The 17,176-nt window shown below is 31.8% G+C and overlaps 2 protein-coding genes across 2 annotated transcripts; one reads left to right on the forward strand and one right to left on the reverse strand.

Moving 5' to 3' along the window:
- Positions 1 to 408: 408 nt before the first annotated feature.
- On the forward strand, positions 409 to 2,926 carry LOC116770228 (uncharacterized). The gene is made up of 4 exons (XM_032661614.2): positions 409 to 1,097; positions 1,173 to 1,422; positions 1,910 to 2,056; positions 2,666 to 2,926. Exons 1-4 carry the CDS (start codon positions 543 to 545, stop codon positions 2,722 to 2,724), a joined length of 1,011 nt encoding a protein of 336 aa, XP_032517505.2. The 5' UTR covers positions 409 to 542; the 3' UTR covers positions 2,725 to 2,926.
- LOC116770226 (uncharacterized) lies at positions 2,910 to 16,282 on the reverse strand. Its single transcript, XM_032661611.2, has 18 exons — positions 16,145 to 16,282; positions 11,832 to 11,992; positions 11,451 to 11,582; positions 11,176 to 11,355; positions 10,686 to 11,057; positions 9,926 to 10,583; positions 9,542 to 9,675; positions 9,100 to 9,258; positions 8,839 to 9,017; positions 8,627 to 8,759; positions 8,435 to 8,549; positions 6,253 to 6,327; positions 6,040 to 6,167; positions 5,649 to 5,870; positions 5,129 to 5,333; positions 4,829 to 4,980; positions 4,034 to 4,243; positions 2,910 to 3,385 (listed from the first exon to the last, which is right to left on the reverse strand). Exons 1-18 carry the CDS (start codon positions 16,167 to 16,169, stop codon positions 3,206 to 3,208), a joined length of 3,420 nt encoding a protein of 1,139 aa, XP_032517502.2. The 5' UTR covers positions 16,170 to 16,282; the 3' UTR covers positions 2,910 to 3,205.
- Between the last annotated feature and the right edge of the window lie 894 nt (positions 16,283 to 17,176).

The raw sequence follows: 17,176 nt of genomic DNA on the forward strand, positions 1-17,176 counted from the left end.
ATTTTTTGTAAAAAAGAACTGATGAATAACATATTATGAAATATTTTACTGTAATATATAAGGTCTGTTGTTTTGTTGTACCTTAAACTATTCTATATATTTTTAGTGGAAGCTAAAACAAATAAGAATATTATACTTGTACATTAAACATTCCTTGTGTCTAGTTGGTATCTGACGATCTGGTACATCAGCAATAATAGATTTCCTCGGTTGCAACTTAGTTTCTTTGCCATCAATTGTTGACGAATTATTTATCTTCAATAATTTCACCCTAAAGTTCAACTGATTTACCATAACTTACAGCGTAGACTTATATTAATCAGCTGGGTTGCTAAACACAAACCATATCAATTACATTCCTGGCCAGTACATATTAACCATTTTTGTTTAAAATAAATGGAAAATCATGACAGACAATCTCATTTGATAAATGACAGTTTTTTCGAAGCATTTTTAAGGTCTTATAAATTTTTTTCTCATTGTGATTTTTAAATCGGTTTATCGAGCTTATCTCTGAAGAATGTTTTTGATTTTTTGACATCATGGCGAGCGTAATCGACAAAGGGAACTTTGGCGATAGCGCTCGAAACCGATCGAAGTGTGATTTGTTAACGAAGAGATCGAATCATGTCTTTGATGGTGCTGGAGAGAATATTCAGTACCACAGTGACACCGAATCCATAGCATCAAGAAAAAGCAAAACTCGGTATATAAATCCGGCGATATTTATCGAGACTGTTGAAGCTACGCACTCTGTGACTTCTCTACTGACAGATTCATCATGCATCAGTGACGTCACACCACATCCACACAGCTCTTACAGGAGCAATTCTACTCCTTTTCTAACTGGTCGTATATCAAGCGAATCTTCTGGTAGTATAAAGAGGAAATCCTGTCGACTTGTTGGCCAAAATGTATGTAATGCTGAAGAAGAAACGCCTCGTGATGATCGCACATACCGTGAAGATGGAGCCGATACTTTCCGTCTGTCTGTAGCTTCACTGTCAACCACAACTACCGCTAAAGAAGAACGTGACCGCAATGAAAAGAAAAAACAGGAAGCCTTTAAACAGTGGTTGGCTCGAAAAGAGCAAGAAGTGTGGCTTTAATTATATATAATTGTGAGCAATTGTAACCCTATGATATTTCTCACACTTTAATTGTTTTATTAGAAACGAGAGAAGGCGAGGTTAGAGAAAATGAAACGGCAAGTTGTACCGACCACGTCTCCACGGCAACGTGAAGAGTCTTTTAGAAAGTGGCTTGAACGCAAACGCATTCAGTCGGAGAGGCGCAAAGCCGACGAGATTATGAAAAAATATCACCACACCGAGCGCATAGAACAAGAAAGGAAAAAGAGACAACAAGAGAAAGAAGAAAAACTAGCTGAGTGGATCAGAAAGAAAGAGGAAGAAATAAAATGTATTTAAGTACATATGAAACCTTAAGACCCGCGAGTAACTCCATTTAAATAAAACTACGCGTTTCGGATTTATTTTGCTTACTTATTTTATTGATCTACATTTTCTGTGCACACTTTCATCTCTTCTACCTGCGATTTCGACTGCCGCAGTGTAATCGAAACTTCGCATAAAATGTAGAATAATAAAATACCCACAATAAATCCGAAGACATGTCGGTGATGTAATTGAGAATATAATTCTTAAAAAATATATATATTTCGATGCAATTGTGATGAAACGCGACTTTATAAATAACGGCATAAATATACTCTTTAGCTCAAACGTAATTCGAAAGGTTGATATGTATTCTTACAAATTCTATTTTAATTTCTAAATTTTCCATCCACCGATGGACATTTACTATTACATAAATAAATAAAAGAATTATTACTACTATTACATACTACTATTACATAAATGAATAAAATATTTATATCACGAGACAGTAATGAAGAGTAAGTCGGAGCGGAGTGCGGCTCGTCGCGCCATTGAGGATGAGAGGCGACGTGTTCAGGGCGAGCAAGCGTACAGGGACTGGCTTCGAACTAGCCGGAACAAACCTCTTCCCGTCCCACTGAACCAGGGAGAGCTCAGTAAGTAACTAAATTAGAGTTCATGAACCTATTATCAAGTTGACGTTGCTATTACAATGTTCGTTGCAATATCAATTATTTTATCCATTACGTCATAAAATATTGGTAAAATTTAAACACTTAAATTTTCTTCTTTGTAATATCAGTCAACTTTCGCTAAACGATAAAGGTGAAGAGTGATTTCAATATTTGGGAGCGTTTGTTGGATGCTACCAAAATTATTGAGAAAGTACCAAAAAAATTAGTACAACGTCTCAATATTTAGATCTGTATGTATAGTCCAAGTTTGCACCTTCGCTACATAAGAACCGTTTCTATCCTGTAATTCAATAACATACATTAACTGCGAAGATTTATAAATTTAAATCTACCAAAAAGATGTCAATTTTGGATTAAGCGTACCTACTGTTTTATGTAAGCAATTGTCCGTCAATCAGTAATATTCCAGATGTTTAAAATTTAATAGAATGGTTCCATGAAAGATGACGATAATGGTTTTATGTAAATACGTAACCATGCATTCAGTTGTTACAAATAATTAACATATAGTATTATGCGAAGATATTACCACGAGATTGCTTAATAAACCTTCTTTGTATTTCTGTAAAGGTATGCGGGGATCGGTTTCACAGATGTATGTAAATCCAATACCATGGCAATCGACGTGATTACGTTTAAACGATTGTAATTGATGAAGTAAATTTTCAACTCTTATAACCTGCCGCAGATGATCACCCAAAATTATTTATTTTAGAATTATTTATAATTTTTTTAGATTAAATTTTTCAGTCCTATATTAGTAGCTGTTTAGTTTCTGAATAAATGTATTTAGGGTATAAATAAAATAAAGAAGTATCGTCTTTAAGAAAATCTTTTATTTTATAATCTCTAAAGTATACAAAGGGTCCCTACAAGTACATGATTGCTTCAAATTAACATTTAAGTTGCAACAACAAATTACAATAATTGAAATTGAATATTAGATATAATATTTAATAGATTATTTTTTTAACTTAATTTTCTGTTACAACACGCTCTACATTTCTTAATACGTGAATATAGCACTAAGAGTCCATGATACAATTCCGACATTTTGGTTTAAGATACCTCTAGATAATATCAAAACCTTGAATTGATCTCCCTCCCCTATTAGTAAGCTTCTTCTTCTTCTTTCAACCGTAGTATGTCTGACTTGTTCATGAAATAATAAGAAGGCTGACGGCCCTTGAGATCCTTAAGAACGCGCTTAGCGCCCGCTTTAATAAGAATACGACTTAGAGATTCCATTTTCTCCATTCCCATTGCATAGTGTAATGGCGTTCTTTCCAACTAGAAGGAAAACCATTTGAGCATATGTTATATTATAATAATGACGAAACGGGTATACATTCCATAAAACAATTGTTTTTATTTATTTATTAAGGTACTCAAGAAACTGTTCCATCGAATTAATGGCGACCGTCTTTATTTTAAATATGTAATAGTTGTTGCAAGACAGGCAGTATTTGGTAGGGTCTTATTTGGCACTATATGATTTTCCTTGTTAGATAATTAAACATTATCTACCAATTAAACATTATCTACCATATAAACCATTCTAAACAGTTAAGGTTTACTTGCTTGGTATATTTTGATCAGATACTTTAAATATATACGTTTATGGTCTCGCAATTTTTAATGTTCTTTGAAAAATTCCTGATACTAGACAACTCTTTGGCCCCATAAACCGATATTATGCATTATTAAACTATATATTCAGAAAGACTTGAAACCACAACTCACAAGGTACATAGCTACTACTAATCAAACAAACTAGAGTGGAGCATTTGATTTCAACTTATATTACATTGTAGTTTCTAATAAAAGACCTTAAAGTATTCGGGTCAATGTCTACGGATGTAATGTCTTCATTTCCTTTTTTTTGGCTTGATTTTGAGCGGATGGTTGCGTTCGAAACTTCACTGTGGTTATACTTACATTGTCCCCGACCCGCAGTAGCTCAGGGCATGTCTCTGAAAGGTAGTCTACAACATCTTCATGTTGTGCCAACACAGCCACGTGGAGAGAAGTGCGACCGAGTGCGTTGTGAGCACGCGCTAGGGTATGTCCACGATCACCAGATATAATTTCACGGACAGCGTTCATATCACCACGACGAACTGCTCCATGGAGAGATTCCCGAGATTCCTTAGTAAATTTTTATTACATAATTTACTACATCAACTTTAAAAAAAAATTGTAAAGAAAAATCAATAATGTGTGGCTTATGCATGAGGGTAGCAGGATCTATGTTGACTAACATTAGTTTGTTTGTAATGTCAGTTTAAATATTGACTTCCAATACAGTTCCAAATATGTTAATATGTTAAAATCCATTAAAAGTAGTGCTAAATAAACATTTGACTCTTGCAGTAGCTTCATTAAAATATTATTTTAAAATTGGTCTTACCAAAAAAATATATAAATATATATATTTTCTTAGCACCAAATGTCGCATTTTTAGGGGGTTTCTAAAAGAAATAAGAAAACCCAAAGAAATGTATTATATAAAAATTGTAGATGACTACATTCATTAAAAAAGTAGTACATGGCGACGGAAAAATACGGTATCTTTCAAAGGTAACCAAAACTTGCTCTATAAATTGTTTTACGTGGTTATAATTGGTACTTCGTCAATAACCACATTAAGTAATAAAATATGCGACACGCTATACATAGCATCGGTGTACAGTTGTAATCAATCACTATTACCAAACATTAAAGAGTATTTACCTCGAAGGGTGGAATGGAGGCGAGTAAATTGTTCATGCTATCGTCACCACGTTGGCCAACTACTTCTAACATGGGCACTCCTTCTTCATCCACAATATCCAATATATGATCGTAGCCTTGAATAAGCAATTCCATGATTTTATCTGTCTTCCCTGTAGGATTAATAAACAAATGAAGCTTCCTATGTTTAATCTAACATGCTTACAAAGTATAGTTTATCCTGAAATACTGAAGAATTTCCAAGTAAACCAAAATGTTTGTAAGTTTTTGTTTAGATATATTAATAAATGATGGTCATACCTCTCGCAGCCAATGAAAGTACCCATCTGTCTATCTCCACAGTATTTTCTAATACGTTCGCTTGTATGGAGACGTCGCGCGCTGTCCGATACAGCTCGTCTCTATAACCGAGGCTCACTTCAGATTCTTGCAATAGTTGAAACAGAGCATTGTTTGTATGTGTTCGAGCAGCAGCAAAATGTAACATTGATTGACCGTGTTCATCCTTGAATTAAATAAAAATTATATGTCTAGTCATTCACTTTCATAATCACTAGCATATTTCAACTTTATTTACAAATCTGTTACAAATAAGAATGATAAATATAATTTAATATAAAGTATAGTTTGTTGTGAATTGATTTTCAAAATACCGATTGTTTCAAATAGGTATTAAAGTAAATTTCTTAACACTAAACTGATTATGACATTATATTCTTGACAAAGCACGTATTTTCGTAGTCTTAGGACATCCAAAGTTCCTTTAGCAAGTCGTTTACATTTTAAGAACCATATTTAAGTTTCTATATTTATATCATACCCTATTCGCACTACTGCTAGCGATTTCCGGTGCATCCGGACTGGTTTCAGTTTGAGGATCTACAGTTATAACGTCGATGGGGCGTGGTTTTGTTGCGGTGCGATACCGATCTTGTTCTCTTATTACTGACGGATCCTCATTATCATCTTCCATCTCGTCTGCGTATGGCGGATGTTCGTTTTCAAATTCAGCAGCTTCTTTTGTCACTAATACATTTGATTCCTATGTACATTGGTTATTATATAATAACTGAAATCTGTACTAATTGAATATAATTATGATCGTAATTCAAAACTACATTTAGAAACATGAAGCCGTATGCAATTTTTTTATTATGATGTATCTTGATTGGATTTTATAGTATAGTAGATTTTAGTTTAGTTTAGTTTACCTGTGTTTCAGGTCGAGGCTTCTCATGTTCAGGAAAGTTGTGTAGGAAAGTCGCTAGAAATGCTACAGGATCTTTAGGTTTGATATTAGCCACTTCGGTCAGACCTTTAATCAAAGGATCGCCGAGTGCTGCAAAAGTTTGTTCCAAGTCATCATTTGTCTCAGAATATTCACTGTTATCCATATCAAAATACAGAAAAGTAAAATAGCTTACACTTTGCGAGATATCTGCCTTCTTCAGTTTGAAATATGGGAATGTCCATGTGGCCGTTAGCCGTGGTGCTTATATCTGAAATGTATTAAATATTCATTAAAATGACCTTGAATATACCAGTCCTATACGTGTCTACACGTGAAGTTGAACACCTGTGTCGTGGCCACATATGAAGGCTGTGGAAAAATTAACTAGCATTTATTAATCTTCCTTTTATACGCCACTTAAAATTTATTTATTGTTATGGCGCCACAAATACATATAACCTATTAAAATTAATTGTGATATAAATTTTAAAACTTTACTTTTTTTGTTGTTGAATTCATTTAACCTTAAGGGCTATTATCTGATTAGGCTTACTAGCAACTATTTCGCGTACTTTTTGTTTGTTTAACATAAAAAGCTTAGCATTGGAAAGACAAAGGTGTCCTGTGCTGATCGCAGTGTGATATTTGAAAACTTGCATATTGTATTGCGAAAAGTTGTATTTTTTAAGTGAGTAAGCAAATCGCTAGCAAACACGTCACTCGGTAAACGTCACACGGATAGGGTGTGTTTACAAGTATTTAGAATTTAATACTGACCTATGTGGGTTATTTTTAGCAAAAATCCTTAGACTGTTGAAGTCTCCTAAGTGTTGACCTTTGTCTTTCCGATACTTATTTTATAAACTACTACTATGACTAATTTTGTCAATAGGGCACTAGGAGTACGTAAAAACAATTTATTACATTTGATTTATTGGATCTTGTACACCCGTTAAGCTATTCTTCTTTTTACGGAATATATTACTTAACAATGTTGCTATATGAGCAGAATTTTGCATCAGAAAATCTTTTTCTAGGTGAATTAGATTTGAAGTCGCCGTAGCAAAATCTTTAAAGCAATTTGATTCTGTTATTCCTAAACACTGATAATTGCTTATTCTTGCTATATCAGGACTTAAGGTTTCTCTGTATTGCAAACCTCGCATAGCACATAAATGTTTCATATTATCAGTATCTTTTGCCAAACCGGGAAAGTTTACAATAAGACTAAATCTTATGCCTGCCCCTAAAAAAGATGGTCTGCTGGACAAATGACCTAATTTATGATCCCAAACGAAATCTAGGTTATTCTGTAAATGTGACATTATGCGAGTCAATGTGCTGAATGTTAATCCAATTTCCCCCGGTGAATCAAGGGGAGTTGAAATTAGTACACGTAAATGATCATGAACATTGATCCAAACGGCCACAGTTTTATCGTCACTTAAAAAAACCCCACGCCCATACGGCCAATGCTGGCCATGAAGATGAGTGCTATCATCAATTTCTTCTCTATCACAAATTGGGATAAGTAATCCAGACGCTGCTAGCGTTGCACTAATTTCGGAAGGCTTCTCTAACACCTCATTCAAAGTGTAATAAGTTCCCCATCTTTGGTCGGACTCGGGATTGAATTGTTCTATAATTTTTGAGAACTCTGGTCTCATCAAAATTGTAGTTATAATTCTTTCAATGGTTTCGAGTTTGCCAATTTTTAAGTTCAACGGTAATTCAAATCCATCGAGGTTTCTTGAGCATTCCATTGTTCCTGACAGTACGAAATCTTCTCCAGGATCTACATTTATTTCTATCGGAGCTTCAGTGACTTCCTTTAATGGTATATTTTTCACAAAATCCGATATTGGATGTTCTGGTAGCTCAGAATTAACATTCATATTGTGAAGATCTTTAATTAGTGGCGTTAAAAATTCTGAAAATACTTCATAAACATAATAATCCGGAGCAGTGACTCCACCAGGAAAATCCTCTTCCACGGTTTGTATAATATTTCTGCTATCAGGTAGCTTTTTTACAGCTGGCCAGATAACGTCAAAGAGGTTGTGGTCTAGTTTTGTAACTCTATCCTTTATCATAAGAAATATTTGTCGTTTAAGGAATCTTCCTAAAACATTTGGAGGAGTGGCTTTATTAGAAGACGCAGACAGAGGTGTTCTTGTTGGTCTTGCAGATGCTAGCAATCTATAACATCGTTCTAAAGTATCCAAGGCTTCAGAGTTATCTAAAACTCGACGGGAAGAAACGCGATCATCTGGCACTGTATACATGTATAATAAAGTTGTTTTTTATAGTCGCACAGATCTCTTATATATTAAAAATTAATGTTTTGCTTTTTATCCTATTTAATTAATACATACCTTTATCTGTAAACATTTCTTGAGCTACTTCTTCACTTACTCCAAAATCCGCTAACAATTGTTTGAAAGTCAACAGAGTAGGATTTTTGTAATAATCCTCAGCAGATCGTCCCATCTAAAGGTGAAAAAGTTTATAAGGATTTTCTTGTAATCCTACGGAGATGGCGTAAAAGAATAGGCTAAATAGCTTACATCATCTAAATCTTTAGAATTTGCTCCCAGCTGTTGTAACAAATTAAAATAATGACCATTATCTGGTAAAACAGCCGCATAATGTAAAGCTGTACGGCCTTCAAAATCAACAGCAGACAATGTTTCAGGAAACCTAAAATAGTATATTTCTATTCTATTATACTTTATACAACAGAATAATAATTTAGAATAAATATATATAGTTCAATTACCTCCCTCCTAAATATTTTATAATATTCGTTTTACCAAAAACAACTGCTACATGCAAAGGAGTTGCTCCGTTCGGTGATATAGGATCTCGGGCAATAGCAAATTTTCTACGATCTAGAGCTGCTTGTAAATCTCTTATATTCCCTTCCCTAGCTGCAATATGTACTCTATTTATCTTTTGCTGAAATAAAAATCGTATTTTAAACTTAAACATGTTAGGCCAACATTTTTTCAAAGTTATTTTCAATTTCATTTATAATTACCATGTACGTTGGGACATTATTTAAAAAAGCTTGCAATTCTAAATTTCCAGAATGTCTTCCGATCAATCTGGCTCCTTCTCCGTTCAATACTAATGTAGCTAACATTTCCATGTTTGCAGTATTAATTAAATCGGTAACTTCAGGATCTATTTCATTGTCCTGCATTTTTAAAATATCAGAATGTTATGAAATTGAAACTCATAGATATAGTGTAAGGCACTTGCGACTAAATAGGACACATAACCTAAAAAGCTGGCAAATTAATTAGAGACTTAGGTGTTGTGAGGTGTTCGTGAGTATTTCGAGTGCTTTGTTATTTCTATTCTAAGAAACACCACAAGTAAATGGTTATTTTATTTTTTATTTACCTTCATATTTAAGAATGAAGAATTAAAACTGAAATATACATATTCGTTAAACTGTTACGTCATGATTTACTTACTACAATTAAAATATCGTTGTGAACTGAGCTCTCTCTTTGTGATATACTCGCGTCTTCTGTTTCCTGTTCTGCTTCGCTACTAATTAATCCTTCTATGAGACTTTCCTGAATATTACGGCCGCTGACAGGGTTTCCTTAATTAGTAAAAGAACCAAAAATTTTGAACTCGTCGGGACCCCCATATATTGAAATAATTATTAAATTATTATTTCTATTATATTTGATGTGTAGTGCCAGAAGAGACCCTTGATTTGTCCCTAATGGCGCTGGTATTTTTTTGTTTTAGTGTCGGACTATTAGTGTGTATGTCATGATGTTCGGGATACGAACTTCCTTGTACTTGTACATCATCATCATCCTCATTGTTATCTCTACATATATTACCTTCTTTATTTGACGTATTTGATGAAGCCCTTCCAACTATTAAGTCTTCATTGATAATATCGTTCGTTTCTTTTGATATATCTTCATTATGGTTATCAGATTTGTCTTCTTGACTATCATTGCCTAATACATTTTCTTCTAAGTCATTATTTACTTTAGATTCATTCATATTTAGTTCTAGGCTATCAGGAATGTCATTATTTTCGACCACTTCCTCCTTGTCTTTATTATCCATATCCACATTTACATCTTTATCATCTTTATCATCAATATCTTCTATGTTTTTATTTTTATCATTCTCTTCTTGTATATTATGATGGTCTTTAATATTTTCATCATCTGCATCATCTATATTTTGAGTATCTTTAACAACTTCTTTTTGTGTATTATTAAAATCTACGATATTATTTTCTTTCTGATCTTGTTCACTCTTTTCATTAGTAATATTAACGTCAGAATTGCTATTAAGAACAACGTCATTGATTTCTCCTTCTTTATTGTGATCTTCATCATTAAGGTTTTCTTCATTATTACCGTCATCATTTTCTATAATTTTTGAGTTATTTTGGTCTTGCTCGTCTTGATTTTCAGTCTCGGAGCTCTCTTCATTATTACTGACCTCTTTTTTAATTTCATTATCCTCATCAATACGTGTATCCTAAAATAATAAAAAGTATGATTCATGCAAAATGTCATTCTCATACAAAGCTTTGCAAATCAATAAAAAGGGGCGCATGACTAAATGACATGCAATACTCACTTCCTGAATATGTGTAGTATTTTCATTAGTTTCGGTAGTTTCCGGTTCTGCCTTTTCGTTTTCATTTAAATCAGGAAAAGTAGAAATTAGTTCTTGTGTGCTGCTATTCTTCATCACTCCGTTATTAGTTTCAATGCTCTCAGAAATTGTGTTCGTATTATTTTTTGAAGATATATTTTCATTAGAAGTTCTATGGTTTTTCTTTTTAAACTTTTTATTGATATCCGCTGTGTAATCACTTTCCAAAATTTTCCAATCCCAGGAAGGAGGATACGAGTTAGAAGGTGTTCTCGGTGCGTCAGGCAATGTTTTGAAAATATTTTTGTCTATATCATGACTCTTATTTATATAATAACCAGGTGTTTTATTTTTCTAGAATTTGATCAAAGTGTAATTAGTAGAATGATTTATTGATATGTTTGATGCAAATATTGGAATGAATATAAAAATATTAATATTGCATTCAAAACGTTTTATCCTACAAACTTACGTTGTCGACAGCACTTTCGTCTGCTCCAGATCCTAGTAGAGTATTATAAGTATGCTGATCGTCTTTGACAAGAGCCGCATAATGTAGAGGAGTTCGTCCATCGTTGTCAACATCCTTTATACCTTGTGGATACCTTTCAATGATGTACTTTAAAATTCCGCCATGACCTAACCCTGCTGCCTGGAATAAATGTATTATTAAGATTAATATAAAAATAATAAAGACAGTGGTAGCATAATTGAATAGTATCTTGTTTCAGTATAAAAATATTATACTTTATGCATCGGAGTCATGTTATTGCTGTCTCTGCAGGAGAGGGCGTGAGGCGGTACGGGTTCTCCTGTTAATTTTATGAGTCCCTCTAAGTCGTTTTGAATTACTGCATTGTGGATGTCGCGTATAGTGTTCTAGAAGGAAAAAGAATCTCTTGATATTTTACCCATATCTGTATGAATGTGAACTTATTGGTACCAACGAATTTAAGATTTTACATTTACATTGATTGAAGTTAAGGTTTCGATATGTTATGTTTAAAAATAGTTAATGTAAAACTGTTGTGTTAATATTTATGTATATGAATAGTAATGGAAAAATATCATTATTTGAATTGAAATAAAGAAAATTTTGGACACAGCTGTGTCATTTAGTTTATCTACCATAATATAGGGCACAGCTTCTAGAAACTTCTTAACGACTGGCTGACTGGAGACCTCACTGAGGAGCCGCGCTCCCTGCCCCTCCCAAACCACACGTTGCAGCTTTCCCATATCACACTCATGGCACCATATGCGGATGTTATGACGCTTTATCACCAGTCCTATTATTATTGTAAATTATAAGAACAATCTTCTCAACAATAAACTAAGTCACGAGTGTGAGCGAGCAAAACTGATGCGTAATATTAAAAATATTAAGACACATCTTGTGTATATTTATGTATATATCTATGTATGTATAATATCTAAATTTTCTATTTTTATATATATTTTTGTATACTTATATGTTAATCTCTTTATTTATTGTTTTTTTTTTATCTCTTTATTGTACCTACACCAGGCTTTCTTATCTAGTTTCTACTCTTGGTGCATAAATAAATAAATATAGAATTTTATTTAAAACTGAAAATTATATAAGTCAATGTTAGGAAGTCAAAACAACGTCCATTTTAAGTTTTAGGGATGCCATAACTGATAATCAGTTCACATATTTTTAAAGTTTTTATCAACAACTATACAGTATTTTCCAAGGAAAAGGTCTGGTCGTTTAACTTGTGTGTAATGCAAAATTCACGTAAGTTATTTCTTCGTAAACAGCAAAGTGTACTATTAGATATTTGTATCTTTTGTACTCTGACTTTTACCAGTTTCTTGGCTCGCAAAAGCTGACATTTTCAAAACTTACTTCATACACACTATAATTATGTGCATCACATCTTGAGCTCAAAATATCTTATAATACAAATCAGTTTTTTGATCACAATTTGGATAATAAATAAAGTAATTGGTAAGTTATTATGTCACTAAACTTTTCATAACGGAAACTAGAAAGAGAAGAAGATATATTGACATACTTTCAATTAATACGATTAGGAATGAGGTAAATATAATAAGTACATAAATTCAAATAAAAATACGTTATTCAAATGGTAATCCAATAGAATATTCAAGGCTTATTACGTAAATGAAACAGGCTGTTGGGTTGTGTATACAATAGATGCATTTATTGCCAACTCGATTGACTTTCATCATTCCCACCGCTTCACGTTTGACATATAATTGATTGCTGAATGTTCTAGATACAGAAATACCCTTATTTATATCGTTTTTGTTATTATCCATCAATTTTCTTGCACGTAAAAGCTTCAATATTACAAGGTTCATGTTTTTATTGTAATTATAATCGAGACTTGTGGTTCACCGGCTTCAGTTTAACGGCTTATGTTATATTATAATCGATACTTTGCTATTATATCCCATGTGTTTTACGTGTATGTCATAATTATGTATAGAGTCGTAAATTAAACTTTAATTAGTTCCAGTTTTCTCGAAGGACCAATAAGAGGTGTCAAGGTCGCAACATTTTCAGCCAGACAAGAGACAGACGCGTTGTTAATTCCTAATGACGCGGCCCTCGATCGATACAACACGTGCCTTTCAGAACTACACACATGATTGTCCGACATTTATTACCTGTTTTATTTATTATATCGTGTTTACGTAATGCTTTTTAATTTATGGAAATTTTTTAAACATTCATGACTCATAAACTAACAGTTATTTATTTTTAATTATATGTATTACCATTTAATATTTAATTAATTACCATTTGTAAATTTTGTGTGATACATCTTTATTTTGCGAGCCAAAGCAACAAGTTAGCGTGTTAGGCAGTCAGAATCATTGTTGAAATTAGCATAATAGTAGCTTTTCCAAAACACTTAAGTACAAACCGAATTCGTCAGCGATAACGATCAAGTCAAATTGTATTGGACTATAAATTTGTGACGACCTTTACAAGCGATCGATAAAATTTATTATTTATAGAATAAAGGTTTTAGATTCACTAAAAAATTAAGGGTAGATATATTTTAAGTTAAAAAGCGTTAAGAATTATTAAATTAAATGTTTCAAAGATATTATCTGCTATGAGATTATTTATCTCTTCCTTCGCTCTACTTCTTTACTTCAAGATTAATGAAGTCACGATTCATGGCGATCATGTAAGTTACGGTTTATTGCTAATTTTATTTTTTAAACCGGACGAATAGTACTGTATAGTCTCAGTAATATAGTACTGCAAAGTATTTGAAGTAAAATAACACTAAATTCAATTAAAAGTATTAAACTTTTTGAATATGATAAAATTACAATACGTACTTGTTATATATTGGCTGATAGTATATTTATACAAAGCGTATTATTTTAATTATAAAAAATATATTTTCTTGCTTAGAGTTAAAAAATTAAAATGTAAAAAGGTTTTTGAAACTACAAACAAAAATATTATCATAGAACCAAAAAGTGTTCTGATTTGACCTACATTATTATCTAAAAACTCATTTGAGAATAAAGCAGTTTTGTAGAAATAAAGATATTTTAGAGTAATTCCAAACTATTGGCATGAGCATCTTTTTCGGTGTGTTCAATTGAGTTTCCAAATTAATCTTAGGAATCTCTTGAAAAGCTAAATTTTATTAAAAGGAAATCAATCGATCGCCGATCTACAAGACAGAAAGAACAAGAATAAGCGATGACCGAATGTTACATAGAAATAATTTGATGTTGATAAAATTTATTTCACTTAATTTAAGAATTCTTCCTGAAGATTGACGGGGAGGAGAAAAAAATTTTTTTTTTTTGGTAATTAGTATTCATGTCATCAGCGATTCTATGACTAAAAAGACTTAAAAACTTTGAATGCGTCTAAAACTAAAACGTTCAGTAACGGTAAGCATGAAAATAAAAAAAAAATATTACCATAAAAGCTACTTCTTGTATATAATTATAGTAACAAAGTAAAATAATTATTATTCGTAATTATATATTGTGTTGTGCTGTTTGTTTTTATGAAATACAATTGTTTATTTATAGTAATAATAGTATAAATCCTGTTGTGATATAATGGACATATAAAATGTAGTGATAGCGGGTGTGGCATCAATTTGGTAAAAGGTCAGTATAAAATAATATTAATGACAACGCAACATCAACCCCACCCAATCCTTTAAGGCCGTGAAAAGGTTTGTTCAAGAAAACAAATGAGCTTTATAAACATAACACAAAATTTACAAAGCAAACATATTGTTGCTTTGACTGTATGACGTATTCTAACGCGCCGTAATATAACAGTCCGCAATACTAAGGTATGAAATGATTAGGCTTACATAATTATAGTTTACCTGAGGTCCTTGAATTAAGGAGGTTAACTTAAAAGTGGTTTTGTTCAGTGTCTTACTTAAATATTATTACGGATATATATCTTTTTAAATAATGCAATTACATCACACAATTAATTTATTATTTTAAGATTTTATATCTTATTTTTTTTTTTAATCTTGTTTTTTGTGTTTTACGTGAAAAAGAATGAGACTGTTGAACCTAGCTAAGCAATACAAAAATTCTTGCTGAATATATTTTAATTGTCATCCGAATAATATCGTGATAATTTAAATAATATTTAAAAAAAAAACGAGCTAAAATTCATATGGAAATAAACGTTGCTACATAGATAAAAAAATTGTGTACCGTGGCAAAAATGCACTAATAAATTTTAAACGACCTAAATAATTAACACTTCTTTAATTGCTAACCATTATCTTATTAATCGTATATATTTCCACCGTATATATTTCTATTTTGTGTGTATACATAGTTATTTTTTGATTGCACCATTGTTTGATATAGTTATAAAAACACATATTCTTGTATATATATATACATATATAACATGTCATGTTAAAATTGTTCGTAGTTCTTTAAATCTGTGGAAAACACACAATGGCCGCTCTGTTATATTGCTTTATTAATCGGTTAACATTTGATTATATTTTAATTATATTATATACATTATGTGAATTAAAATATCATATTAACAGTCATCATCGACACACAAATTCAAGGTCACGTAGAATAAATCGAAATCCTTTCATTAAAGTTGCTTGTTAGAAAATTGAAAAACATTTGGTTCTATATTGTTGTATATTATAATTAGTTTTTTTTTTTATTAAGTTTGTGAATTTAATAAGTTGGATGAGATGCTGAAAATTAAAAACCTAAAATATTTAATATAACTAATAAACATATTTCATTTAGTTCGTAAAGTGATTATAAATTTGAAACCATAGTTATTTTTTTATTATTATTATGTTAATCAAATAAAAAAAAATTAGATAAAATTTAATGGTGGAAAAAGTCGTATATAAAAGTCCTTGAATTAGGAATTAAGGTATTAAAAAAATGTCTGCACTCACCGGGCGGGTTAGGTCGGGTTGGCATGTCGGGTAGCGCTAGTTGAGTGAGGTTGGCTCTGTAGTGAGCTATAGTATGTCCGGCGGCGTCCCTTACGCCCCTGTCCGCCCCCGCCGACTCAAGCAATGAACTAGCTGAGCCTTCGGAACGGCTCGCAGCGGTATAGTGCAACGGCGTACGACCCAACTGTACAGACAGGCTTTATATTGTAGCTTCCATATTTTCTAATTGACTATCTGTGACTGTAATCGCAAGCCAAATGAAAAAAAACTACGCTGATTTTAATAACAATAATTAGATCAAATTATTTAATAAGATAACTAAGCTGTCGGCGATACATTAAGTTACCTGATTTACGAAACTTAATTAATTTGTGATATAAATTTGAGTATAATGAGGACATTCTTGTTTAGGAACATAAAATCGGTGCCCTCGTTAAGAGTTTGCTTTATGAAAAACGTTTAAAATGTCAGCGTATCAGTTGACTATTGAAACTCGTACTAAAGTGTACACGAGGTAATGTTATTAGATGCCTAATGACTAACTGTATATACATAATGTTTGTACTCTTGTATGACTTAACACATATTTTTATATAATGGATCTTGTGCATACATAATATTATCGGTTCTACGACTTTTGCAATTGTTTCTTTATTGAATATGTATTACATACAATGAAATATATAATCATTTGAATACGAATAAATTGCTATAAGTAAATAGTTTTCAAACTTATGCACTTTACTGTAATATGTATTTTCTTAATAACTTTTTATATTTTGTTTACATTATTTGAAAACACTTTGACGTACAAGAAACGAGCGAAGTCCTAAATCTTTTGAGTGTTTTTTTTTTAATACATAAATATTTTAAAAGACTACCAAAAAATATGAAGTATAAAGTTATAGGGTGAGATAAGTATTGAAGATATTTCGCTTACAGCTTCCTTATCTTACAGATTATGTAACTAAAAAAATATAATAAAATTTTAACAAAAAAGTATTTATTCAAATATTTTTTCTATTGACAACC

The sequence above is a fragment of the Danaus plexippus genome, assembly GCF_018135715.1.
Source record: "Danaus plexippus chromosome 13 unlocalized genomic scaffold, MEX_DaPlex mxdp_15, whole genome shotgun sequence".
In the NCBI taxonomy this organism is placed as follows: Eukaryota; Metazoa; Arthropoda; class Insecta; order Lepidoptera; family Nymphalidae; genus Danaus; species Danaus plexippus.

What these genes read in the sequence shown, in the direction of transcription:
- LOC116770228 (XM_032661614.2), top strand. Translation starts at nt 543, where the DNA reads ATGGCGAGCGTAATCGACAAAGGGAACTTTGGCGATAGCGCTCGAAAC. An exon ending in GAAAGAGGAAGAAATAAAAT is followed by an intron (nt 1,423 to 1,909) that starts GTATTTAAGTAC and finishes ATCACGAGACAG; the next exon opens with TAATGAAGAGTAAGTCGGAG. An exon ending in ACTGAACCAGGGAGAGCTCA is followed by an intron (nt 2,057 to 2,665) that starts GTAAGTAACTAA and finishes ATTTCTGTAAAG; the next exon opens with GTATGCGGGGATCGGTTTCA.
- LOC116770226 (XM_032661611.2), bottom strand. Translation starts at nt 16,169, where the DNA reads ATGCCAACCCGACCTAACCCGCCCG. An exon ending in AACCCGACCTAACCCGCCCG is followed by an intron (nt 11,993 to 16,144) that starts GTGAGTGCAGAC and finishes CAATAATAATAG; the next exon opens with GACTGGTGATAAAGCGTCAT. An exon ending in ATACTACACATATTCAGGAA is followed by an intron (nt 10,584 to 10,685) that starts GTGAGTATTGCA and finishes TTATTATTTTAG; the next exon opens with GATACACGTATTGATGAGGA.